Below are 26,750 nucleotides of genomic sequence, written 5' to 3'. Positions count from 1 at the left end.
TGAGCTTAATCAACTTAAGTGTAGTTTAACTGTATTCCAATAAAGAAACCTCAGGGACAAGTTTGAAGCTGAGATGAATCTTTGGGAACCAAGCGAATAAGGTTTCAGAGGCTACTGAGTGGATAAAGTCTCAAAAGCCACCCAACATACTGGTGCTGTGACTTGCTGCTCATATGGAGCAAGAAAAGTGCACATCCCTTAGTGTGAACATTGCAGCCATTGAGGGAAATGGCACTGGATGAGATTATGGGTTTAAATATGAAGAAATTAATACCATGCTGGAGAAGAAGGTTAAATCTAAAGGTATGTCTACACTACAAAATTAGGCTGAATTTATAGAAGTTGATTTTTTAGGAAGCTATTTGATACAGTTGATTGTGTATGTCCCCACTAAGTGCATTAAGTCAGTGGAGTGCGTCCATAGTACAGTGGCTAGCATCGACTTTTGGAGCGTTGCACTGTGGGTAGCTATCCCACAGTTCCCGCAGTCTCCACTGCCCATTGTAATTCTGGGTTGAACTCCCAATGCCTGATGTAGTAAAAACATTGTCAGGGGTGGTTTTGGGTACATGTTGTCAGTCGCCCCTCCCTCCGTGAAAGCAAAGGCAGACAATTGTTTTGTGCCTTTTTTCTGAGCAGATGCCATACTACTTTCAGCAGACGGTGCAGTAGGACTGCTAACCGTCCCACCATCGCTTCCATTGCAACTCTGCTTTCCTAGTGCAGTGAATCAACCTCGCAGGTCCTCTCATTGTTTGGTATAAATATCTCTTCTCGTGGCATCCTGTCATCATCCACTGCTTCCACTGCAACTCTGCTCTCCTGCTCATGTCTCGATAGCAAATTTCTCCATATTGTCTGTTATGGGCTCCCAGGAACGTGTGTTCTTCCTCAGGAAATGTGTGTGGTGCTAACCGTCGTCCTCCACCACTTCCGCTGCAACTCTGCTCTCCTGATGCCATGAATCCACCATGCAGGTCCCCTCATGGTTGGTATAAATATCTATTCTCGTGGCATCCATCATCATGAACTGCTTCCTCTGCAACTCTGCTCTCCTGCAGACGCAATACTACGCCAAGCATGGAGCCTGCTCAGCTCACTGCTGCTATTGTGAGCATTGTAAACATCTCACGCATTATCCTGCAGTATGTGCAGAACCAAAATCTGCAAAAGCAGATGAGGCAACAATAGCACGGTCACGATAGTGATGAGGACATGGACACAGACTTCTCTCAAAGCATGGGCCCTAGCAATTTGGACATCATAGTGGTAATGAGGCAGGTTCATGCCGTGGAACGCTGATTCTGGGCCCAGGAAACAAGCACAGAATAGTGGGACCACATAGTGTTGCAGGTCTGGGACGATTCCCAGTGGCTGCGAAACTTTAACATGTGTAAGGGCAGTTTCATGGAACTTTGACTTGCTTTCCCCTGCTCTGAAGCACAAGAATACCAAGATGAGAGCAGTCCTCACAGTTGAGAGGCGAGTGGTGATAGCCCTCTGGAAGCTTGCAATGCCAGACAGCTATCGGTCAGTCAGGAATCAGTTTGGAGTGGGTAAATGTACTGTGGGGGCTGATGTGATCCAAGTAGCCAACGCAATCACTAAGCTGCTGCTAATCAAGGGTAGTGACTCTGGAAAATGTGCCAGTCATAGTGGATGGCTTTGCTGCAATGGGATTCCCTAACTGTGGTGGGGTGATCGACGGAACACATATCCCTATCTTGGGACTGGACCACCTTGGCCGCCAGTACATAAACTGCATGGAGTACTTTTAAATGGTGCTGCAAGCACTGGTGGATCACAAGGGATGTTTCACTGATATCAACATGGGATGACTGGGAAAGGTATATGACGCTCACGTCTTCAGGAACTCTGGTCTGTTTGAAAAGCTGCAGGAGGGGACTTACTTCTCAGACCAGAAAATAACGGTTGGGGATGTTGAAATGCTCATAGTTATCCTTGGGGACCCAGCCAACCCCTTAATGCCATGGCTCATTAAGCCATACACAGGCACCCTGGACAGTAGTAAGGAGCTGTCCAACTATAGGCTGAGCAAGCACAGAATGGTGGTAGAATGTGCATAAGGACATTTAAAAGTGTGCTGGCGCAGTTTACTGACTCCTATCTCAGCTAAACCAATATTCCAATTGTTATTTCCGCGTGCTTTGTGCTCCACAATATCTGTGAGAGTAAGGGGGAGATGTTTATGGCGGGGTGCGAGGTTGAAGCAAATTGCCTGGCCGCTGATTACGCACAGCCAGACACCAGGGCGATTAGAAAAGCACAGCAGGATTGCTTCACATTAGAGAAGCTTTGAAAACCAGTTTAATGACTGGCCAGGCTATGGTGTGATAGTTCTGTTTGTTTCTCCTTGATGAAAACCTGCCCCCTTGGTTCACTCTACTTCCCTGTAAGCCAACCGCCCTCCCCCCGTCTATCACCACTTGCAGAGGAAATAAATTGTTTCAAAATCACGCATTCTTTATTAATTCATCATACAGATAGGGGGATAAAATTGGCCGCATTTCAGCAGCAACGCTTCTTGACGTTGCCACTTTCGGCAGCTGCTTGTCTGGCGGCCGGTAGGTGGGTGCACACAGATGCCCTGGCGGGCACCATGTTGGGGACCTTTGGTCTATATCTTTCCTACAGTGTGGTGTCCAGCACTAGACATAGCACAGCTGAGGCCTCACCTGTGCTGAGTAGAGAGGGATAATTACCTCCTGTGTCTTTCATACAACACTTCTGTTAATATACCCCAGAATTTTATTAGCCTTTTCAGCAATTGCATCACTCATATTCAATGTTCACTATAACCTCCAGATCCTTTTCAGTAATACTACCATCTAGCCAGTAATTCCCTGATTTGTAACTGAACATTTGAATTTTCACTAAGTGTAGTACTTTATACTTGTCTTTACTGAATTTTATCTTGTTGACCAATTTTCCAATTTATCAAGGTGGTTTTAAATTCTTATCCTGTCCTCCAACATGCTTGCAAGCCCATTCAGCTTGGCATCATCCAGAAATTTTATAAGCATTCTCCACTCCATTATTTAAGTCATTAATTAAAATTATTAAACAGCACTAGACCCAGAAAAAACCCTTTGGGATCTCACTAGATACGTCCTCTGTTTGACAGCTAACCATTGATAACTACTCGGAGTATGTTTTCTCAACCAGTTGCATACCTATCTTATAGTAATTTAATCTAGACCATCATTCCCTAGTTTGCTTATGAGACTGTCATGTGCGACTATCAAAAGCCTTACTAAAATGTTGCTGATCTGATAAAAAGAGATCTTTAAGAATTAGATATTGTAATCCTCTTATTTTTCCCTCTCTCAAAGTTATTTTTGCTTTTAAGAAGGTAATGTTTTCATAACATTAACAATACCAAATGGCATTTACTAAACAAGATCATAGTAATTGCTATTTGTCACTAATTACTGAACAAAAATCAAGTAACTTTGGGCTTGACTTCTAGGGTGGTGAGATTTTTTTTACCTGTTAATTCAACAAAAGGAAACCACTTTTCAGAATTTCTGTATTAGTTTATTTTGATAAAGGAGTTTTCCTATCACCAACATTCCCCAAATTGTATTAAGCCAAGATGCTACTGGATGATCCTTTTTTCTTCCAATGAGATGTGGTAGCACAGCTAGTTGCTACTAAGTGGGTTACTAATTTGTTTCAAACATTAGGAAGCTAGGAATTGCCCATATTGCATCAGACCAGCGGTGCATATAGTTCAATATCCTGTCTCTGAAAGTGGTCAGTATCCGCTTGGTTTTTTTCCGCTCTAAGACCGAACAATAGGAACAGTGGGACAACTGGTAAATTATATTTGGTAAGTTCTTTAACTTCCTTGAATATGTTTCTATTTTAGCACATGACCACCAAATGAATATGAAATCTCACTTTATTTTTCCCCCTGAATAGCACATGTTAAAGATGAGCCACCTACTCTCTCTTGTTGAATCAGTTTTGATTTGCTTCACAGGATGAACAACACTTACTGATATAATTTTGAAAGATATTTATTGGAGCCTACAAGAATAAAAAGACAAAAATATTCTCAACAGGAGCTTATCACTTTCTTCCTATCATTATAGCCGCTTCACCTGTAGCTAGGAACCTTTACAAGTGTCTTGCTTTTTGTTAATTGTTTTTCCACATAGCTCAGTGGAGAGGACACATAGACAAGAATCATGCAAAATTCATAACTACATGAGCTACCTACTGTTCTGAGAAGATTGATGCTCTTGGCAGATAGGTTGTTTGAGAAGTCGCCATGATTCCAAGTGCATTCTAAAAGCTTCCCTGATCAAACTGGCATTGATTCTTTTCTTGTTTCATTGTAAACGTAATGGAGATTGTCTAATTAGCCAGATGTTCCCTTAAATGTTTTAATTCAATCTTTTGGAATGTCTTTCTGCTTGTACTGTTTAGCAATCTGAACTAGTTTCCAACCAGTTTCCCCACCTCATTCATTTATCCAGATGGCATGCTTTAAACATTTTGAGTTGGTCCATGCATAACTTCACAGCCTACCCTTTTGCAAGTTTTAAATACTTTGCTCTTACTATTCTGTAGGAAGCAGCACATTTTTATACAGGTGAACAGTTAAATCTTCTGATTCTTTAGAAATAACAGCAACCCATTTTTTTTAAGGTTGTGTTATGATCATATGAAGTCATACGAGCATGGGTAGCAATCTCATCAGATCCTGCAAGCTAAACAGGATTAGGCTGACTAGGTACTTAAATGGAAGGACTCCAGGAAAGATACAACTGCCAGGAAGTTGTTAGTTATCTCTTAGTGGCACTCTTCTGAGTCAGCATTGAACTGACATGGCGTGGAATAGGGGACATTGTGTATAGAGATTCTGTTTTTGAGGAAACTTAAAATCAAGGTCCTGACTTCTTCTGGTAATTTAACATCCCAAGGCACTTCCCCACAAAATGCGGGGTATTAATCACAGCGAACTAGCTAAATTCCAACTTGGGAAGTTACATTTTACCCTCTTAAAATTCTTCCTTTAGCTTTATTTGGATACAAAATTCTTCATGTTCAGTCCCCTACTCATGCCTGCTCTTGTGGCTTCCCTTTGCTTCCCTGTCAGAAAGCCATTTTTCTGCAGGGAAGCAAAGAAAGGTGCAGGGGACATAAATTCTGTGCATGTGCAGTGATGCAGAATTACACCAGGAGTAAGTTCCTTTATAGTACAGATAATGTGCAAATCAGTTTAGAAACACTCTGGGACTATGCTTGGTGAAAAGCCATTCTGTTTGCTGTCAGAAATGTAGGGCTAGAAGGGACCTCAACAGGTAATTTTTGTTAATTTCCCCTACACAGAGGCAGGATTAAGTATATCCAGACCATCCCTGACAGATGTTTGTCTAACTTTTTCCATCTTTCTACCACTATTAACTATTTGTAATAAGATATCTAGCTGTATTTCTAATGCACCTATCACTGTAGGGTGTAGGCCTCACAGATGTAAAAGTTGCATGAAAATTCTATCCATGAAAAATCTTTTCTACTCCCCTGTTAAAGTTGTTATTCACAGTGGGATTTCTTAGGATGTTTGTTTTCCTTTAGAATGTAGCTAGACCACTCTATAGATCTGGTATTGGAGGAAGACTTGTGTAAAGATTGTCTTGCAATAAAATTCACTAGTACCCAGTCTCTGGGTCAACCTGATTTCTGATGTTAGAGAGTCCTAAAACCTAAGACCCACCATTGAGAATACCTTGATGCCTAGTTCCTGAGAATTTCACCATCAAATGGAGGGACAGGCTACAGTTGCCAATTTTGGTTGGACGTATTCCTGGAGATTATCACATGATGATCTTTAATTCTTGGAGACTCCAGGACAACCCTGGAGGGTTGACAACCCTAAGATAGGCAACATCTCACAACCAACTGCCAGAGACTATTAATATGTGCAATGTGGTCAATGGGTATGGATGTAAGATCATCAATATAACCAATAATCTCTACATACTATATCCAGCTGTGACATAATTGGAAGTAATCTAAAATACTGGTAGATACCAAATTACAACTGGCTCGCCAGCATCTTCTCAATAATCTTGCCCTGGAAGGAGATATTAGAAATAAGCAATAGGGGGTTAGATTATCAACATGAGCCTGAGCCACCGGTCAGACAATTGCATACATCAGAGTAATGAAAGCATTTCCTCTCACCTTGGTCAAAAGTGAGCTCCTAGAATCATTGGTGGCTTTTACCTATCAAGAAGGGTGGTGGGTCCATTTCCCTGCAAATGCATTTCAAGACCTTTTCCTATGCAACTGAACCAAACTATGTTAAGAAAAGTAGTGAGGATTTGCTTTTTGGAGAGGCTCTTTGGTTAACTCAGTTATTTCTGCCCCCTAGGATGTAAATGACTGCAGAAAGAAGCAACAGTTGGGTGGATCTAGTTGCTTAAATGGAGTAGTCCTAGTGGATGGGAGAGCTATTAGTCAATGGTCTGGCCGAGGGAGAATGATCCCTTTGCATCCTTGGCGGTTACCGCACAAGATCACGGGTACTCCCTGCTGCATGTTGAGGCAAACAACCTGAAATGTCCTCTCTGCGGTGAGCTGGGTGGGAAGTGGTCCCATCCTGGGGTGAGAAGTTGATGTCTTGCAGATGGGGTTGCGCCAAGCCTGGTTCCAAATGGGGTTTACGCTGCATTGTCCAGTGCTGGGGGGCTGGCCCTACTCGCAATGAGATAGTTCTGTCCTGTCTCTGGCCCAGCCCAGTCGTGAGTGGCCTGGGCCTAGCACCCATCACATGGCGGCTGGGGGCCTTGCCTGGGCCACACCACACGGGGTGAGGGACGGCGGCTCTCTCAGCAGGCGGCGCCCCCTGGCGGGATCCTCAGAAGAGCGGGCTCCGGCCGCGCAGCCGCGAGGCAGGAGGAGGGCGGGGGCTCGCGGCAGCCTTCGCTTCCGGAGGGGAAGCCGAGCCGGCTGAAGCGATGGCGGCTGGAGGCAGCGAGGTCCGGGTCGCGGACGTGGAGGAGGACGCCTCGCAGCTCGTCTTTCCCAAAGGTGCGTAGGGCCGAGGGAGAGCCCGGGGAGCAGCGCGAGATTCCCCTGGGAGCTGGGGACGCCGACTGGAGAGTAGGAGGGGGAGATTCTCCCGCTGAGGAGTTGGGGGGCGCATTGGGGTCTGGGGAGTAGGAGGAGGAGACGCCACCGAGCCGGGGGATGGGCCGCAAGGGGAAAACATGGTCTTCTCCGCCCTGCTGTACCCCAGGTTACCTCCCCCAGTCTGGGATCTGTTTCCCTGTAAATTAAAGGAACAGCTCTCGGGCTGAAAGACGAGTCTGGAAATCGGGGGCCACTTTACTGCACCCAGCCGTGTCAATCCAATCCGGCTGAAAATTGGGTCTTGAACCTCTGCGGTGCCTGGCCTTCTGAGGAATTAAAGCTCCGAACGTGAAGCTCCTGGTCTAATTCTTTTTCTGCCTGCAGAGTTTTGGCCTCCTGGCCCGTGTCTGGCCCAGAGTTTATCTTGGGAGCTCCGTCACATTTCCCGAGCCGTTTATCATTATAAATCCCCAAATATCAAAATCAGGGTAATTTCAAAAAGAAAAAAATATGGAATCTGGCAGCCGTGACAGTAGCTCAATCATCTTTTTTTCTAGCAGGCCATCTGATTCCAGCAGAACGAGTACATCTTTGAAGTGTTCTTTAAATGCCATTATATGATGCTTTTCAGTGTATAAAGGAGTTTTATTATTGTTATTGTTTGTACCATGCTGTGCAAATACAGGACAAAGAGACAGTCCCTACCACTTTATGTAAAAAACCCTGATCTGTATCAAGCTGGCACAATTAAATATTCCCTAGGTTTGATGTGAGGAACTCTAGTTTTTCTTCTTTGTGGGCTGCCTGTGAGAATATTTTCAAATTATTATTATTGGAAACCAAAAGTTTAGGTTTAAACAGGGATTACAATTGCCCAGTGGGTATCATTGAAAATATTCTGAATAAATCTACCCCACTATAACGCCACCCAATATAACACGGGTTTGCATATAGTGCAGTAGCAGAGGGGCTCTGGCGGTGCTTTAAAGGGTCCGGGGCTCCCCGCTGGAGCCCGGAGCTCTTTAAATAACCGCCGGAGCCCTGCTGTCCCTACCCTGATATAACGGGGTTTCAGCTATAATGCAGTAGGGATTTTTGGCTCTCTATGACTGTGTTATAGCGGGGTAGAGGCATACTAATGTTTGAGTAGCTATATTTGTTCCTTAAAGGTGTCCTCAAAAGGGGGAAAAAATTGGGTTTATGCTCTTTTTTGCTTTTCTGATGTAAATGGAGACCTGAAATATTTGCAGTCTACTTGCTTTTTAGCAGTAGAATTTCATGCCCTATCTATTCTGGTAGTCACTCTTGATGACAAGCGAATTAGTGAAGTGATTACAGACCAAGAGCTGAGAGAGAGAAGTTGATCTTTGGAGAGGGGAAAGGATTTTTTAATGCCTATTTAATTTCAATGACTAAATAACATTTCTAATAAAGGAAACCTTTGTTAAGCATTCAGCATCCTCCTCCTTTAATTAAGATGCTAGCAATAAACATCCCTAAGACCTTCTGGAAGCTCTCCAGCAAAACTGCAGAAGATCACACTTGCCATTTCTGATTTTTCTAAGTTAAAAAATAAGTAGTAAAAAAAGGCTTATTTTAAAGCAAGATACAAACCCAATTTTTAAAAAGCCTTTCAAAGTTTTACCCCTTTAATATTTGCCTTTATTTTGGACCTTTGTGTCAACTGAGTAATATTAATTACAAAAATATGATTAGCTCAAAAGATAGGGCTGATAATTTAAATGCGTATGATCAGAAAGTTAAAAATAACTGGAGTGCTACTCAGTATTGTAAATCCAGTTGTGTGGCCTTGGAGGAATTATAGTTGTATTCTCATTAGGAACGGCTTCCAGGTCATGGAATACAGGATTTTCACAGTCAAAGCTGTGGTTCATTTTCCTTCTCCTCAAAACTATATCCAAGCACAAAACAAAGCATATAGAAATTGGCTTCTTTGGTGATGTACTTATCCCTCTCTCACACTGAAACTCGCTTGCATACAGAATTTGAAACTGCTGAGACACTTCTAAATTCAGAAGTGCACATGCTTCTTGAGCATCGTAAACAACAGAATGAAAGTGCTGAGGATGAGCAGGAACTCTCAGAAGTCTTCATGAAAACTCTGAACTACACAGCTCGCTTCAGCCGCTTCAAAAATCGGGAGACCATTGCCAGCGTCCGCAGGTGAGTGGCAGAGTCAAGGAAAGATGATTTTTTTGGGGAATTTAGAATGTAATGTGTGTGCTGTATTATGAAGTTGAAACATGGTAGTTATTGTTATTCCAAGGACAGGGTTGGTCTAGAGCAGTGGTTCTCGACCTCTTTATCATTGTGGGCCACATATGTGGACCACAGTGTGTTATGTGGGCCACAGGCTGAGAACCACAACACCCCCAACCTCTCAACAATCCCCTATGCCTAGCGCCTCCGCTGAGAGTGGGGCCAGGAGCAGAGCCCTGGGTGCTGGGTCGGGTAGCCCAGACTCCCACGTGGGACCAGGCAGCTGGATCCTGCAGCAGGGCCAGATGCCGGACCCCTATGTTGGTGGCTGGACTCCGAGATACCCCCCGTGCAGGGCTGAGTGGCTGGACTGCAGGAAACCCCCCTGCACAGCCAAAGCCTGACCTTGAAACCCCACTGCATGGGGCCAGGAGGCCAGACACAGACCATGCTGTGCAGGACCAGGTGGCTGGAGCCCGGGATCCCCACTGTGCAGGAACGAGCAGCTTGCAGCTGGATCTGGACCCCACACGGGACCAGGCAGCCAGACTCGACCCCTGCAGTTGAGCCCCATGTAAAACCTGGGGGTGCTATAACACCCAGCAAAACTCTAGATCTCTGTGCCCTCCCCCACAAACCTACCCACAGACCCACTGTCCTGCCCCCTGTGGCACTCACTAGCCCCCTGTTGGCAGGAGCGCTCCTGCAAGCCGCCTTTCTCTCTCTCCCCCTCAGTCAGCCCTGCCCACCTGCATGATCAGCCTGGCAAATTTCGAAATTATTTTTAGCACACAGCTGGCCTGCATCTGTGTGCTAATTGGGTAGCATGTGGCCCACAGGTTGAGAACCGCTGCTCTAAAGATCTCAGTCATGTTTTTCTGGGGAAGTGAGAGACTTGGTGAGGTTCTGTTAGAGAAGCATGTGATGCGTTGGGTCACAGAAATCCATTTGGGACTGCCACTTGATGTGCTGGGACTACCTCTGAGCCTGTTTTCCCTGCCAGCTTGGAACTTCGGTACCTTGCCTTGTTTGAGCCAGACACTCTTGCCTGCTGCAAACGCACATCCAAGTCTGAACCACGACCCCCACAGGCTGCAGGCTTAACTGAAAACAGCTTAAGAAGTGCTTCTGTCTCCAGCACTCAGAGACCCAGCTCCCAGTGGGGTCTAAACCTCAAATAAATCCGTTTTACCCTGTATAAAGCTTATACGGGGTAAACTCATAAATTGTTCGCCCTCTATAACACTGATAGAGAGAGATGCACAGCTGTTTGTCCCCCCTTCCCGCCTCTTGCCAGGTATTAATACTTACTCTGGGTTAATTAATAAGTAAAAAGTGATTTCATTAAATACAAAAAGTAGGATTTAAGTGATTCCAAGAAATAACAGACAGCACAAAGTAAATTACCAAGCAAAATAAAACAAAAACATGCAAGTCTAAGCCTAATACAATAGGAAGCTAAATGCAGGTAAATCTCACCCTCAGAGGTGTTCCGATAAGCTTCTGTGACAGACTAGCCTCCTTCTAGTCTGGGTCCAGCAATCACTCACATCCCTGTAGTTACTGTCCTTTGTTCCAGTTTCTTTCAGGCATCTTTTTTTTTTTTTTGGCGGGGGGGAGTGGTGGGGGAGGAGAAGAGGCTATATCTTGAGCCAGCTGAAGACAAAATGGAGAGGTTTTCCCAGGGGCATATATAGTCCCTCTCTTGTGGGTGAAAACCCCTCGGCCCCCCTGTGTAGAATCCAGCTACAAAATGGAGTTTTGGAGTCACGTGGACAAGTCATGGCATCTATCAAGGTCCGTTGTTAGCCAAGTACTCCCAATTGAATAACCCCTTCACACTATGTTGACCAAATCTGCCTTAGGTGCTTTCTACAGCAAACACTTTAAATACAAGCATAGAGCCAACACTCATAACTGCAGATATAAAAATGATACATGCACATGAATAGGATGGATACATGCAGAAGAACATAACCGTTGCAAAGATGTTACATGGCATATCTAGCATAAAACATATTCCAATTATGTCATATTTACACTCATAAGCATATTTCTATAAAGCATTATGGGATGCAACGTCACACAGTGGTTCTCAAACTTTTTTCATTGGTGACCCCTTTCACAAAGCAAGCCTCTGAGTGTGACCCCCCCGCCTCCTTATAAATTAAAAACACTTTTTTTTATATTTAACACTGTTATAAATGCTGGAGGCAAAGCGGGGTTTGGGGTGGAGGCTGACAGCTCGTGCACCTGTGTGTAATAACCTTGTGATCCCCTTAAGGATCATGACCCCCAGGTTGAGAACTCCTGTAGTAGAGTGGGTAACAAGAGGCCTCCAGAGCTGTTTTGGGATAAATATTTATATGACAGCAGGTTGTGGTAGATGGAAAGGACTTTTCTAGCCCTTTTTGGGGGGAGGGGGCTTTGGGGGTTATTGTGTATAATTTTTTGTTCTTACTAGCAATAATGGGGTTGTATTTAATAAAATAAATACAACATATGCTGCCCTTTTTCTCATCCCCATTCCTTGTTCACAGATCTGTCAGAACCATGTCATTAGTTCAGTTTCTTTTACATTCTTTTTCTTTCCTCTGCTTTTTTTACTCCATTTTTCCTATGTTCTCACCATCTTCTCTTTCTGCAGTTTGTTGCTCCAGAAAAAGCTCCATAAATTTGAATTGGCGTGTTTGGCTAATCTGTGTCCTGAGACAGCTGAGGAGGCCAAGGCTTTGATTCCCAGGTGAGAATGTATGTCCCAGGTTTTATGATTTATGGGTTCTAAGATACAGGAATAAGGGGAAAACTGAGCTGACCTATGGTTTCCCCTTTGTATCCAGTGTTTGACAGCCACAGTGGGCTGGCCTACAAGGTACAATTCTACATGACACCAGTCAGGTAACTGTGTTGATGCCTGGCCCTGCCCATTCCTGAATGTGGTACCCTTTTAATGTCATGTCCTAAAACTGATCAGTGAAGAGATAGGAGGAGGAAGGTATTTGATTTGCATAATTCAGTGTGGAGGCACATAAGAGCTATAACATGGGGCTTCATAGTAGTCTGTGTATTATAACACAGGAGGAGGTGGAGATTTTGGATAAATGGTGCAATGCCAGGTCGTACCAAAAATGTCTGACACTGGTGTAGAAACATGAGGGAATTCTGGATATTAAAAATGGAAGCACAGAGAAAAGGCTTGTTTCTATCATTATTGTTCTTATCTTGCAGCCTAGAGGGCCGGTTTGAAGATGAGGAGCTACAGCAGATTCTTGATGACATTCAGACCAAACGAAGCTTCCAGTATTAGGGCTAATTACTAGCCCTTCTTATGAAAAGAAAGATCAGAGAACTTCAGATGTTTCTGTGCATACCAGACCAGGCTAGCTAGCTCTAGGACAGAGCAAAGGGAGTTCTTGATGCACAGTACTTCAGCCTTGCGTCCCACACAGACATGTTTAAACTGGGGACCACTCTTTGACTTGCTGAATATTGTAAACTTGACAAAGATTCATTTGTGGTGAGAGCCATGGAATCTTGGAAACTCTTGTCTAGGTGGTTTCAGTACCTGTTTCCCCCAACTTCCTGTCCCTGCCATGGGAATCTTCGAAGTGTTTTTGGTTACAGGACCTAGAATAAGCGTAGGTGTGATTCTTCTTTCTTATGAACTCCAGTTACCTAAGGTGGAGAAATTTTGTGCCCGTTGGTTGTTGAAAATCCTAGTAGTTTGTAGAATCAGGGCTAATAAGAATCTGACTGTCTTTTGAAATGTTTGTTCAAGATAATGTTTTTTTCCCCCCTTCAAGAGTGCATCATTGTTCAGTTTGAATTAAACTGTGATTTTTCTTATTATGTTCCTATACTTTGTAAATATGATCTGATTCACTCCAACTTTAATTATTTAAGTCCTATTGAGAAACATTTTGACCTGGAAGGAGGGAATAGTCTCTGGGGAGGGGATGATCCAAACATCAATTGTGATTATTATTACAAATGAATATAAATGAACAGAATTGTATACACATATTTTGTGAGGGAGAGAAATATGACAGTCTTATTAGGCTATGATTGGAAACGTAACATCCATATCCCATAGTGTTGAAAGATCATGCTGCTTTATAATAGCTGCCTGAGTTACCTTGAGTGACACCTATTGACAGCAGCAGTAACATAACTTATTCCTTTTAATATCATTATGTCTCCTGGAATCTAATAAACCAAACATACCTTTCTGATTAACCATTAACAGTAACTTTAATTAGGTCAGAATTATAAGAAAAGGTAACACAGGAGTGAGGTCCTGTATTTTATTAGCTACATCCACCTTATTTCAATCTCAGATTCAATCTCCAGCTGCAGCTGTCATCAAACAAATCTCTTATACTTTGCCTCACAGGAGATTTCTGTGACTGCCTCAATGAAATGAAAATACTGATCTTTAAAAAACAAATTGAGATGTCTTAATAAGAACTTCATATCAGAACTCTTGCCTCCTAGCCTCATTACTTTTGGTGGTAAGGAAGCACTAGCTAGAGTATTTGGCTTCTTTGACTTGGTTTATTTTAAATTTGTCTGATTAGGTATGATAGTTGTCTCTTGTTGATATTTAAAAATAGGATGGGAGGCTTTAGAGAATAAATCTAATAGCTTTAGTGAGCTGGACCTGATCCCACATTGCTTACATCGTCCTCTGCTAATAGACTGATACTACCAAACATTGAAATCCATAATAAATTACAGCTACCACTTTTCAAAGAAGATCAGAAGCAATAAAACAGACAAGATGGTGGGAAGAAGGTCTCTTAGATCAATAAAACCTCTGTGAACTGCTACTGTATGATAGAACTGAACTACTGAACATGTAATAAAGGGGTTGCTAATACTGTATAGTAAGGGTGTTCTCAAAATATGAAAATTATTCAGGGCTATTTTATTGTAGAAGTTTTGTGACCCTTTGAATTAGCCACATGAAAAGATACATTCATTGCACCTTGGAAAGAATAATTTGAATTACTCAAATCTATTACTAGTTCCTAAATAATCTGTAACTGCTCAGAAAAAAGACTGGGCCATTTATGTGGACAGCTCATTAAAAATGTCTGTTTGGTGTAGAGTTGATGGTCAAGAAGGGGGAAAATATAGCATAGTGAACCTCAGAGTTACAAATACCTTGGGAATGGAAGTTGTTCATAACGCTGAACTAAATGTTATGGTTGCTCTTTCAAAAGTTTACAACTGAACATTGACTTAATACAGCTTTAAAATTTTACTATGCAGAAGGAAAATGCTACTTTCCCTTTATTTTTAGTAGTTTACATTTAACACATTGCTATTGTACTTTTTTTGACTCTGCTGCTGTCTGATTGTGTACTTTCGATTCCAAATGAGGTGTATGGTTCACTGGTCTGTTCCTAACTCTGAGGTTCTACTGTACTTAAAATATGCCATTATAGAAATCAATGTAGTGCCCTCATCTGGAATACTGTTTTGTTCAACTTTTCTCAAAAAGGATACAGGAGAAATAGAGTGGGTTTAGAGACAAAGAATAACAATGACCAGAGGCATGGGAAGCCTCCCATTTGTAGAAATATTAAACAAAACTGTCACATATTATTTTCAAAGAGGGGACATAAGGGACATGCTGGAGGTATACAAAATAATGTTATAGAAAAGGTAAATAGTGCTCTTCTTTGTTTACCATTTCTCATAATACAAGAACCAAGGGGAAGTCCAGTGAAACTGAAAGGCAGTCTGTTTTAAAATGATAACATGAAATAGCTTTTTATATACAAGCTGTAGAGCTTGTTTCCACAAGATCCTGTAGCCAGTCAGGAGCTTAGTAACATATTTTGAATAATTATACGTCTATATGAATAGTCCTATGCATTTCTGGACAGTATGAGGCACCAAATACTGGACTAGAGATGGACTTCTGATTTGGTAATTTCTGTGTAATATTTTTACCTCCCAGGGTTGCTCACTGAGCTGCTATTCTATGCTGCTGACAATCTGTTTGGCAGATAAGTTTTTCTGCATTTATCAGGAGTTAAAAAAATTGCTCAGTACAGTTTAACTTAAACAACCAAACAAACCATGCAGTAGGGAAAGTAAAAATAGAAACAAAAAGGTTAAGATGCCAAAAATCCCAGAATGTGAAAGGGGACTCTGCTGTTCCTCAAACATACTGCTTCCCATAGCTGCTTACATCTTAAAATTAATACTTTAAAAAAATCTCCTTATTTTAAATTATTGTATTCTTAGTTTGGCAATTAACAGCGCTGCAACTTTCTTGCTCAGGGGGTGTGAAAAAAGACCCCCCTGAGCGCAGTAACTTGCAGCGCTGTATAGCACCCGTGTAAACAGTGCCCCAGCACTGGAGCTATGCCTTTCATGGAGGTGGTTTTTTTAGAGCACTGGGAGAGCTCTTTCCCAGCGCTGTGCCGTGACAACACATGGCATGTTAAAGCAATGCCACGGCAGTGCTTTAGCATTGCCAGTGTAGACTAGCCCCTAGCTGTTACTAATAATGCCTTAGATCTTAAAACTGACAATTCTTAAACTCCAGTTTATATTTTATCTTGGCCTTTTTTACTTTTAGCATCAGTCTTGGCTGGGACAATGGAAATCTGTGTGAAGTCAAGTTAGTTTATTATGATCAGTTTCATTCCCTGAGGGCTGAAATGTTTGGGTTGCATGCACTGGTGAATAGGGGGTTTATGTCCCATGGCTGTGGTGGCAGTCTCTTGATATGATCTCAAGCTGCTGGTTACTACCCTTCCCCAGCCTTGTTAGCTCTCTCCTAGCTGCTCAGTATTATGTTCAGATTCAGGTGGTTTCCCCCCTCCTCGCACCAGTCAGAGCGCACTAGCAGGTATTGGGGGGCAGAGGGCTCGGGGGAGTTCCTTCTGAGCCAGGACTCCCAAGTGCTGGAACAGATTTCAGCAGTTCTCAAACTGTGGATTGTGATCCTCAAAGTGAGTGGCAACCCCATTTTAAAGAGGTCACCTGGGCTGCCTTAGACTTGCTCGCTGCCTGGGGCTGAAGCTGAAGCCTGAGGGCTTCAGCCCCTCCTTGGGAGGGAAAGGGGCTCACGTTACCTGTCTCCTGCTTGGGGCTGAAGCCCTAAGGCTTTGGCTCTATCTCCCACCTCCCACCTGGGTGATAGGGTTAGGGCAGACTCAGGCTTCAATTCTCCCCTCCCCCCCGGGGGGGTCCTATAGTAATTTTTGTTGTCAGAATGGGGGGGTTCCAGTGCAATGAAATGTAAGAACCCCGGGATTAGAGTGCAGTCCACGCTACTTCTCTCGACGCATGCGCGCCCCGCTTACAGTTCTGCCCATGCCGAGTTGCCCCTTTATCAACTGCACGCACCCGCATCATGCACAGTCGGGCCTTCCTTGCGCTTGCGCAGAAGAGGTCCTGGTCGCCACTGCGTCCCTATCCTCAGCCAGGTTCTCCCTGGCGCCTTGAAGCGTACTGACGTAGAGCGCGTGCACCGCCCCGGTCGTTGGAGGGGAAAAGATGGCGGGCAGGCGCGGTGGGGGCTCGTGAGGCAGCGGCTTCCGGGCCAGGGGGAGTGTGGAGAGCGGCGCGGCTGCGGGGTCCGGTGGCGGGGGTAAGAAAACAGTCGGACGGTGAGTGCAGCTAAGTGACGGGCCGCCTGGGGCGGTGCAATGCGGCCGGGCGGTGTGGCTCCTCCGCCATTTTCAGGCCGTGAGGCCGGGGAGGAGAAGGGGGCCTAGTGCCTGGGTCGGGGTGGGGGAGGAAGGCGCTCCTGAGGTGGGGAATGAGAGCTCGGAGCCTGGAGAGGTCAGTGGGCGCTTGGCTTTGGGGCCCTTAAGCTACGGGCACCCCAGGGCCTGGAGCGGGCTCCTGGAGAGCGGGGGGAGCCTGAAAGTAGCACGAGAGTTCGCGGGGGAAGGAGGGCCCTGGACTGGAGTTTCTGCTTCATCTTGCTTTTCCTCCTGTTGCCTTTGGTTTAGGAGACCCCATGCCTGTTGAGTGTTATCTGTGCTGTTTGGCCTCGGCCATATGGCATAAATGGAAGCATGTACGGCTGGGGCTTGTTATACGTTTATTTTGCAGAGTACCTTAAACTTGATTGCAATATGATCCATCCCTGTGGTTTTACAGTCTCAAACTTATTCTTTACATAGAAAAACTACTTTACCCAGTAAAATCAGAACTCACCATTTTAGACAGAGAGAAAACCTTATTGTTTCTTCAGGAATTAGATGGTATTTCTCTTTTGATATGTAAACGGCTTGATGTGACTCCTTGTTGCTATGATTAAGTAGCCCTGCATTCCCTGTGACATTGCTCTGTGTTTTCACTCCATGCATCTGAAGAAGTGGAGTTTTTAACTCAGGAAAGCTTATGCCCAATAAATCTGTTAGTCTTTAAGGTGTCACTGAACTTCTTGTTGTACTCTGTATTTGTATGCCATCTCTTATCTGACCAGCCTAAACTGTATTACGGAGTCTAATGTAGGTAAGTAGTCCTACACCCTCTTTTCTGTATTTAACCAAACCTTGAATTAATTTCCTAATCAAAAGTGTGATCCTGGAGGGTATTTTTCTGACAATGGGGAGAGCTGAAGCAGACCAGGGTCTACTATTCCTTCTTTTCAAAGGTGAAGTTTTGATGCTGGAAAATACTTTGACTAAATACTAAACTCTTTGAGGGGAGAGATTCAAGAGCAGTTTTTTTTTCATCTCCAATCATACTAGATTGTATTTCTTTATTGGACAGATTACATTAAAATTTAAGAGTATTTTAACCCCTGTGACACATAATTTCTAAATCCCTGCCATATGAACACTTAGCCATATTAATCTGTGGACCACATGTCATCTTTAAGTGAGTTTACTGATCAACAACTTGTTAGATACTGTCAAACAATTTTAAACACACACTTGTATGAGACTGAGTCATAACTAACTAAAGTTAATTCTTGCTATTTATCATTTCATAACATTCTTTATTAAAAAAACAGTTGCAAGATTAAACCTGCATTTTAGTAATTTATCTTGTATTCAAATATATAAAACTTTTGTTGGTTTTCTAATAAATACCACTGTGAACTAATGGTATACTGAGTGTTAATTTGAGTTCTCTCACAGCGGCTTGGTTAAGTGGTCTTTTGTATAGCTGGTAAACTTTCCAAACTGTTTTTGAATGCTGGAAGCTGAAATAAGTTGGACAATAGGGTACTTACAATGTATCTTTAAAGTTTTAATTGTGTGGGTCAATCACTTTTTAGTGCAGGAATTTAAAATTTATACTTGCAAGTTATAAGATAGCTTTTTTTTTTAGAAAGCTGAGTAATGTTAGAAATATTGAATATGTTCATGAAATTTACGAAAATCAGGTTTTGTTGAGATCTAAAATCTCCCTGGCAGTTTTTTGAGTCCAGATACTGAAGCATTGTGCTAGTACATGAAAACTGGCAAGTGAAACTTGCTAGTTTATTTTGATTGTCCAAGGTTAGTACAAAAAGTAAACATCAGCAATGAAATTGGCCTTTAATAATGTTCAGTTTTAATCTGATTGGTAGAGCAGGTAAGATTTTAACTTTTTGCAAAGTTTTAACATGACTTTACTTCAAGTTTTCCTCCTCTTCCCTACCCTAATCAGTGCTTAAGGTTGGATCACAAACAAAATTGGTTTATTTTACTGTCCTGGAAACTTTTTATGTACTTTTGATATGTATTCACTATATCTGAAGAGTCACCTAGTTTTGGCAAGGCCTCAGAGTAGCATGAGATCCAACTTTATGCTATTCTTACTGTTGGGCTTATAAAACTATTCAAAATGTAAATGCCAATTCTGATTCAACCTACATTCCATTCTGTGTAAATGCAAAATGGTACTATAGCTTACAGAAGACTCATTTTATGCTTTAAAACTAACAATACAAATAGCGGTCAGTTAACTACAACTTCAACACTTAGCCGAACAATCTTTCACCATTTGGTCTGTTCCTGTGCAGTTGCAAGGGTTTGACAGACTGAGTCCAACATCAGAACAGACTTGATGAACCCATGTGATAGGGGGTGTGCTTCTGGGCTGCCTCCACCCCTTGGTTGGAATTTTATGCCGGCTGTTACAAGCCAGTCAGTTTACTTGCTTTCCCTATATTATCTCTGTGTAGCAAACTGCTTAAATAGGAGCGGTATGAGTCTGAAGGAAGTCTACACATCCTCACTGGAAACTGACTACAATTACACTCTGGCCTATATAGGAAATTATATAGATCTAGTGACCCTCAGTGTACGTCTACACTACTGATGCTACAGCGCTGCAGATGAGCTGCTATAGCACCATAGCATAGACACTTGCTACAGCAACAGAAGAGGTTTTTCTGTTGCTGTAGTTAATCCACCCCCTTGAGAGGCAGTAGCTAGGTTGACTGAATACACCTCTACCTTGATATAATGCTGTCCATAGGAGCCAAAAAATCTTACCGTGTTAGAGGTGAAACAGTGTTATATCGAACTTGATCTGCCAGAGCACACAGCCCCCCCCCCCCCCCCCCCCCCGCGGAGCTCTGCTTTACCGCATTATATCCAAATTCATGTAATATCGGGTGGTGGTTTATTGGGGTAGAGGTATAATTCTTCTCTCGACCTAGTGGTGTCTATACCTGGGCTTGGGACAGCTCAGCTATGTCTCTCTGGTGTGAGATTTTTTCTCACTGTCGAGTGACGTAGCTATATCAACCTAAGTTTTGGATCTAGACAGGCGTTACACTCAGACTCGGATTTTCAAAGGAATCTAAAGGCGCAGGGTACCCACCTTTGCCTAGTATCAGAGTGGTAGCCATGTTAGTTTGGATCTGTAAAAGCAGCAAAGAATCCTGTGGCACCTTATAGACTAACAGACGTTTTGGAGCATGAGCTTTCGTGGGTGAATACCCACTTCTTCAGATGCACCCACCTTTGCCTAACACTTATAGGCTCCTTTGAAAAGCCCAGCCAGAATACTTAAAATATTTTAATTAAAGGCTATATATCTTGGTGTTGGAAAAAACACATAACTTAATAATAATACCAAATTTCACTGTTTCAGACACTTGTCTGTTCAAATGTTTTGTAATCTGCCAAGTGGGGAAAATGAGGGTAACAGCAATAATTTGAATAAAACAATAGAAATCTCAACATTAACATACTAATGTTGAGAAACCTCTTAAATATACTTGGATAAAGTTTTAGTTCTTTAAACAGTGTGAATTGGAAGACTGAATATTCTTATGGCATCTTACTGAGATCACAAAGGGAAGATACAGGGGAGACTTTGGGAACATATCAGCAATAGTCCAATTCTAAGGAGTTTTGTAGTTGGGCAGGTAGTTCTACCACAGTTTCTTTTAATAGTGTGTGAACAAGAGGGTTTTAGATGTGACTAAACTATGCTGTTACTACAACGAGAAATGTTATCTCTGAAATGGCTTCAGTGGCAGTACACACAGGACTTGAGTCAAATAATTTTATAAAAAATACTTTATTCACAGATATATAAAATAGTAGTAGTTTTCTTCTTTTCACCCCAAAATAAAATTCTTTCTTCCCACTCTTGTCTGTTTCTGGTTTTGTACATACTGTAACAAGCCACCCCTACCTATATTTTCCCAATATAGAAGGAGAATTTCCTTTTCTCATCTTCTTCCATTTCATTTTCTAATTCAGATATAAATCTTCCATACAGAACTGTTACTAAATCCGAACATACTTTTTCATTCAATTTGTTTTGGAGAAGTGTGCTCTAAAATGTAATAATACATTAGTATGCAGTGCAGTTGTAGTCTTGTTGGGCCCAGGATATTAGAGAGACAGGGTGGGTGAGATGATAAATTTTATTGTACCAACTTTTGTCACAGCAAAATGCAAAGTGGAATTGTAATCCATTAACCCCTCTTTTTGTCGTATGACTGCAAAGGCGTTAACGGGCCACTGTACCTTGAATGGTCCCTTACAAAGTGTTAGGAGTGGCCAAATTTACAGACCCTCCGAGCCACATACAATAATCTTCAGAAGTTCAAGAGCTGTAAGACATGCACAACCTGCCTCCCAGGGTGGTGCCTACCAGGATGCTGGGCTTCTTTGCCAATGCTCCCCTGCTGGGCTAAAGCCCTTAGATTCCCCACTTTCCCTGCAGGGCAGAAACCCCTAGTCCCACCACCCCACCCCAGGGCAGAAGCCTCTAGCTCCCCCATGTCCAGTGTTGTAGGTGGAGAATTGGGGGGCAGAGTACATGGGGGGCTCCTGGAGCTGCACTTTAACAGTAAAAGGGCCGCATGCAGCTCAGGAGCCACAGTTTGGCCATGCCTGTAATATATGCTAATTATATATAAATATAACTGAAGCTTGTATGGCAAAATGAATATGGTATGGCCTTTTATAAATTATTGTAAGGATAGCATTTTTTAAATGTGAAAAGTAGCATACTGTAGTTTGATTTCAAAGGTTTACTTCAGACTCTGCCTTTTTATGTCTAAAGCAAAATGTATAAAATTCCCACCATCAGATGGGACTTGAGGAACCTGGAAGAGTGTGTCTGGAATATTCTCTCTCCCCCGAAAGATACATCTTAAACTGAAGTAGTAAAGAATGAATTATTAGAACTGTAGATGTGGGTCTCCAGTGGAATAGCCCAAAAGCATTTAGTTTTAAGTCTTGAATGTCTCCCAGACAAGCTCTGTTGAAGGACTTTATTGCAACATTGTTGTACCATGATATAGTTAGATGATTCTATTTCATAGTGTAGGAAGGATCCTGAGTGTGTCTGAATCATGCTGAAGTCTTGGAAACCAAGCAGGTTTGAATGCATGATTCTGATTCCTTATCTCTATTGTGTGAATCATCTGTACTGTTTTTTTTTTTTGTTTGTTTGTTTTTCCTGCTTTTGGTCTGCCTCAGGCAACAGGCTTTGCTTGTGGATTTTCTTTGTAGAGCAGACTGCTTTGTCAGCACTTTTCACAGGCAGACCTGGTGAACTTCACTGATGTATCTCCCAAGGGTTCTGCCTCTGTGCTCAGGTAGAGATTTTCTTCATTAAGTTTGCACTGAGGACTCCTTTTTCTATGACTTCTTGCCATTTTCTCCCCCTCTCTGCAGTTTGGTGTCTGTCAGAGCAGGAGAATAGAGATACGTCTAGCTTAAGCAGATGCCCAGCACTTTAGCATTGCAGTAGAGCTTATATGGTGATATGGAAGGGTTCTTGTTCCCACATTCAGAATTTGGGTGAATGAGAACTGTTTCAACAGTCAGCATATCAGTTTCATTAAGGTAGTTTCTCATGGAACCTAAATCATGATTACTCTTGGGCTGGTTGATTTTTCTCAAATCCAGGAAACGTCCAACCAGTCAAAGATTTACAGAGGCTTCAGTGGACTTTGATGTGTGTGCTGTGAGAGGATAATGACAAAACCATGGCTGTCTGTGCACAGAAGACATGTACTTTCCTACTAGATGATTTTCATAGAAGTTTAAACTTGTCCTTCTTGAAAGTTCAAGTTTCAATACTTGGATCCTTTCCCTTCTGGTTCCAGACTGCTGCTTCAACTATGACATCTCTTTTTCTTAAATCAGCATTGTTTCAGGGGCCCTAATCTGATATTCACTGGATGAATGAGACATCACTCTAGTATTGCAAACTCTTACTAATCACTTTTTGAACTACTAAGAGAAGCAAGTGTTCTTAAATTTTCTAACTGTAAAATCTTTATTCCTTTTGGTCATCACCTCTGTTTGGAGGGTTAGCAAGCTTGTGTGGCCTCTTCCATCAAGCACCTTGCCTTTGATTCTCCACTCTCGATAAGGTGGTTCCAAGGTCAGGTCTAAACTTTGTGACCCAACCTGCTATGGAAACATGGATGTTATTTTTCTATCCAATTTGGATCAATTGTCATAGTATTGCAACCTGCTCTCATAGGTAAAACAGGATTAGTGGCACAAGTGAAATAGTCTTTAACAAACACCAAGCAAAAGTCAAGTTTGAGGAGAAAGTATTAGTAATGGAGAGGAATACCTTTAAAGAACATAGTAGTTTCAACAGCCCAAATATTAGGTAAATTACAAGTTAAATTTTTCTAACTTAAAAAAATACATTTGAAAACATGGAAACACAATTAAAATTAGCCTTAGCTCTACATCTTATTTGTCCACTGCTCTGAGCATCTCGTGGGAAGGTGTAACTGGAATCTGGCAAGCATCTTAGTATCACAATTAGTTGCTTTGGAGGGCATTCAGCAAACCATCTCTGAATCCACCTTGATTTCCAGGGGCTCAGAATGGGCCACCTCGGGGCCCTGTGGTTTGGGGGAGACGACAAAAACTCCCCGATGGGACTCAGTTTATGGGAGCAGAATCATTTGCCTATTCCCGAGGGAGCCTAGGATAGCTGCCGCAGGGCAGGGTGAGACCATCTGGTGGGTCCTGTGCACCCCCAGCTGGATCTGAGTCTATATTGATGTGGGTTGCACATATCTCCAGTGACTAATCTTGTCTGTACATACTGTACAGAGTTATGTGGGGCCGTAGGGGTAGAGTTAAGTTTGTTTGAAGTACCTTAACTGTGGATTTCTGTATTCTGGATTAAAAAAACAAATTAAAAGCTAAATTTATAATTCATGGTTGCAGAATTAGCTTCACTGTTGACTCGCCTTTTGTCTCGCCTGAGTGGATCCTTTCAAGGGAAAGGCCCTAATTCTTTGCTCCTCAGGGTGGAATCCTCCAATTTTTTTGCTTATGGATCAAGACTCCAGGCTACAGCACCCCTCTTTACAAATCACAATTCCTCAGTTGGTCCACTTGGCTTTGGCATCTGCAAAAGACTTCCCTTTGAGAGCCATGATCCGTAGATAAATGCGGTGACCCAACAGCTTTTTCAAAACAAAATCAGTCTATATGACTGTAACATTCAGAGTAAAGTGTTAAAACAACAAAGACTACACACGTATGGCTTCCCCAAAGCTTAGAAGTTTTCCCCCCAAACCTTAGGGAGGCGTAGCTGTTTTAAGACCCATCCATCAGGGTGTGTGTCTGTGTCAGTCTTCCATTTTCTAACAGTTTCTGATATCCTATGCCCTCTAATGAGCTCAAGCTCAGTTTTCATCTCATCTGGAGTTCTTTATTGCAGGTTTTCTGCCTGTTGGCTCCCTCCCTATCCAAAGGCAGGGTATTGAGTCCAGCATAGTTAGGAGCAAAACTTTAAAGGCTTCAACACCTGTATTGTCAGTGAAGTAGTGGTGATTTGAGTTATCTAAAACCTTTGTCTGCCTTCCTGCAGAAGGGCAATGAGCTCCTGCAGGAGTTAACCCTTGAATCTTAGGTACAAAACAATGTAATCAAATCATACTATTAATAAAAATAATAGCTATCTTCCATGTTCCTCATAACAACTTTCTAACTTGAGTTGTAAAAACTGCATAAATCTTTATTTTGTTACTTTTTATTTCTCAATCCTAAATTTATTTGTTTTGGAATTTCTTTGTTTAAAAATAGCTAATGATGACTGCAGAACATGTAATAAGTGCTGGGTTGCTTGTGGAGGTATGCAGAAGCACAGAAGAGAGGCTTGGATTGAGGGCCAGGAATTTCACCTCCTTATAGTAGGACTGAAGCTATGCTCCTACAGAGCACCTGAACTCTGGCAGAGTTGAGCTGTCCTAGGTTTCATAGGAGCAAAACTGCAGGAACTTTGTTGTAGCCTCTTAGGGTAAGTCAAAGAACCACCCATGGCTGGCCTGTATGGCTCAGGCTGTGGGGCTGTTTCACTCCTGTTTAGACATCTGAGCTCAGGTTGGAGCTCAGACTCTAAGACCCTGCAGGATGGAGGGTCCCAGAGCTCAGGCATGAGCCCGGAAGTGTACACAGCAGTGAAACATCCCCACAGCCAGAGCCCCAATGAACCCGAGTTGGCTGGCACAGGCCAGACATGGGGTTTTTCTTTGCTGTGTTAGACATACTCCTAGAGTTTAGAAGCCTCTGGCTGTGTTTGTCTTATGGAACGTGGTTTTGATCCTTGCACTCTTCATTAAGCATACATCTTCTGAATCTATAAAGTACTCATTGTCCCCTTGAATTGTTGGTCATTTTATTTAGCAAACTCTGACTACCCAGTCAACATTCATTTGCCCTGCTCAGGCTGGTGTGTTGTGTTTTTTTTGTTTTTTTTGTTTGTTTGTTTGTTTTTAATTAGGCGCAGTTCTCATCTGGGCACTGTCCAGTCTTACTGCCATTTTAATTTACTCATTTCCTTTCCACTTGTCACCGTTTCAGATTAACAGAGGAGGAATACCTTTGGTGGTCCATTCCAGGAGTTCCCAGCCAGGTCTCAGGTCTTTAGCTGTCACCTGTCTCTGGGCAGAGACCCTTGTTCTGCTCCCTTGTGACTGGGGATTTAAGGCTGCACAGCTCAATACCTTACATTATAATACCCAAGCAAGCCAGTCTGCCTAAAGGTGAGCTCCTGTGTGCTGCTTTCTCTCTGAGTGTTATGAACAATGTATTGCCAGCAGTCACAAGTTATCACACAGTTCTTTCTCAGCAAGTACATTTATTCTTAAGGTAAAAGCATTGCAGAGAAAACAAAACAAAAAACAGAAGAAACCACATCAGTAAAAATTCCTATACACTTGCAGAAGTCACCCATCAGTCATGGGGCTCTAGTAGGTCAAAGTTCTCCCAGCCCTTCTGGAAGGATTGGGGTTGCTCCTTGGACAGAAGGTCCTGTATGTTTGCTGGATCAGAAAGAGGGCCATGAGTCTGTTCAGGGTCATCTTTTCAAATCAAAAGCCTTTTCTTTGTTTCCTAGTCTGTGGAAAACCTAGCCTGAACCAGTATATGTGAACCATGCTGGGCTTGGTACTTCTCTAAAGTTGTTTAGTCTCAGTGATTCATCTTAATCACCTCCCACTCTTATTAGTTCCTAGATGTGGAAAATCTACCCCATGGATTAAAAAACAATTATACATTAATCTTCCAGATTGTATTAAAGTCTGTGCTCCCCAAAGAAATTTCATGTGACTGCAGTATCTGTAACACCACTTATTTCCATCTATTCCACCACATCTGGCTCACTCTGCTACAATGCAACAAAAGATTGTAGCTTTCTCTGGCTGTGGAGGAGTCATCTATAGAAAGCATTTCCTGCTTTCTATATTCTATATCAGCGGTTCTCAAACTCTGGGTTGAGACCCTAGAATGGGTTGCCACTGTTTTAATGGGATAGCCAGGGCTGACATTAGACTTGCTGGGGCTGAAGCCCGAGCCGCACTGCCTGGGCTCGAAACCGAAGCCCGAGGGCCTCATCCCTGGGTGGCAAGGCTCAGATTACAGCCCCCTCCCACCTGGGGCTGAAGCCAAATTTGACTTTGGCCCCCCGCCTCCCACACCTGAGGCAGAGAGGCTCCCCCCCCCACCCCC

General features: G+C 42.8%; 2 protein-coding genes across 9 annotated transcripts in view; both read left to right on the top strand.

Annotated features, from left to right (window-relative positions):
• Positions 1–6,944: 6,944 nt before the first annotated feature.
• POLR2D (RNA polymerase II subunit D) lies at positions 6,945–13,173 on the top strand. The gene is made up of 4 exons (XM_050963747.1): positions 6,945–7,065; positions 9,111–9,291; positions 11,975–12,070; positions 12,556–13,173. Exons 1-4 carry the CDS (start codon positions 6,993–6,995, stop codon positions 12,632–12,634), a joined length of 429 nt encoding a protein of 142 aa, XP_050819704.1. The 5' UTR covers positions 6,945–6,992; the 3' UTR covers positions 12,635–13,173.
• Positions 13,174–16,585: 3,412 nt separating this feature from the next.
• WDR33 (WD repeat domain 33) overlaps positions 16,586–26,750 on the top strand; it is a 99,774-nt gene continuing 89,609 nt past the window's right edge. For 2 of the 8 annotated variants that reach the window (XM_050965293.1, XM_050965294.1), the window contains exon 1: positions 16,586–16,958. The gene's annotated coding sequence lies outside the window, so the exon portion shown is untranslated. Of the gene's footprint in view, positions 16,959–25,604; positions 25,787–26,750 lie in introns of all 8 variants that reach the window. The other 6 variants (XM_050965288.1, XM_050965296.1, XM_050965291.1 and 3 more) reach the window with 5 other exon arrangements.

Source organism: Gopherus flavomarginatus, chromosome 8 (assembly GCF_025201925.1).
Source record: "Gopherus flavomarginatus isolate rGopFla2 chromosome 8, rGopFla2.mat.asm, whole genome shotgun sequence".
Classification (NCBI taxonomy): Eukaryota; Metazoa; Chordata; order Testudines; family Testudinidae; genus Gopherus; species Gopherus flavomarginatus.
The sequence above is the reverse complement of the archived record's forward strand: the minus strand, read 5'-3'. Positions and strand labels throughout refer to the sequence as shown.

Excerpts from the sequence above, each read along its gene's own strand:
- POLR2D (XM_050963747.1), top strand. The coding sequence starts at position 6,993 with ATGGCGGCTGGAGGCAGCGAGGTCCGGGTCGCGGACGTGGAGGAGGAC. Across the intron at positions 7,066-9,110 it reads GCAGCTCGTCTTTCCCAAAG|AATTTGAAACTGCTGAGACA; the intron begins GTGCGTAGGGCC and ends GCTTGCATACAG. Across the intron at positions 12,071-12,555 it reads GCCAAGGCTTTGATTCCCAG|CCTAGAGGGCCGGTTTGAAG; the intron begins GTGAGAATGTAT and ends CTTATCTTGCAG.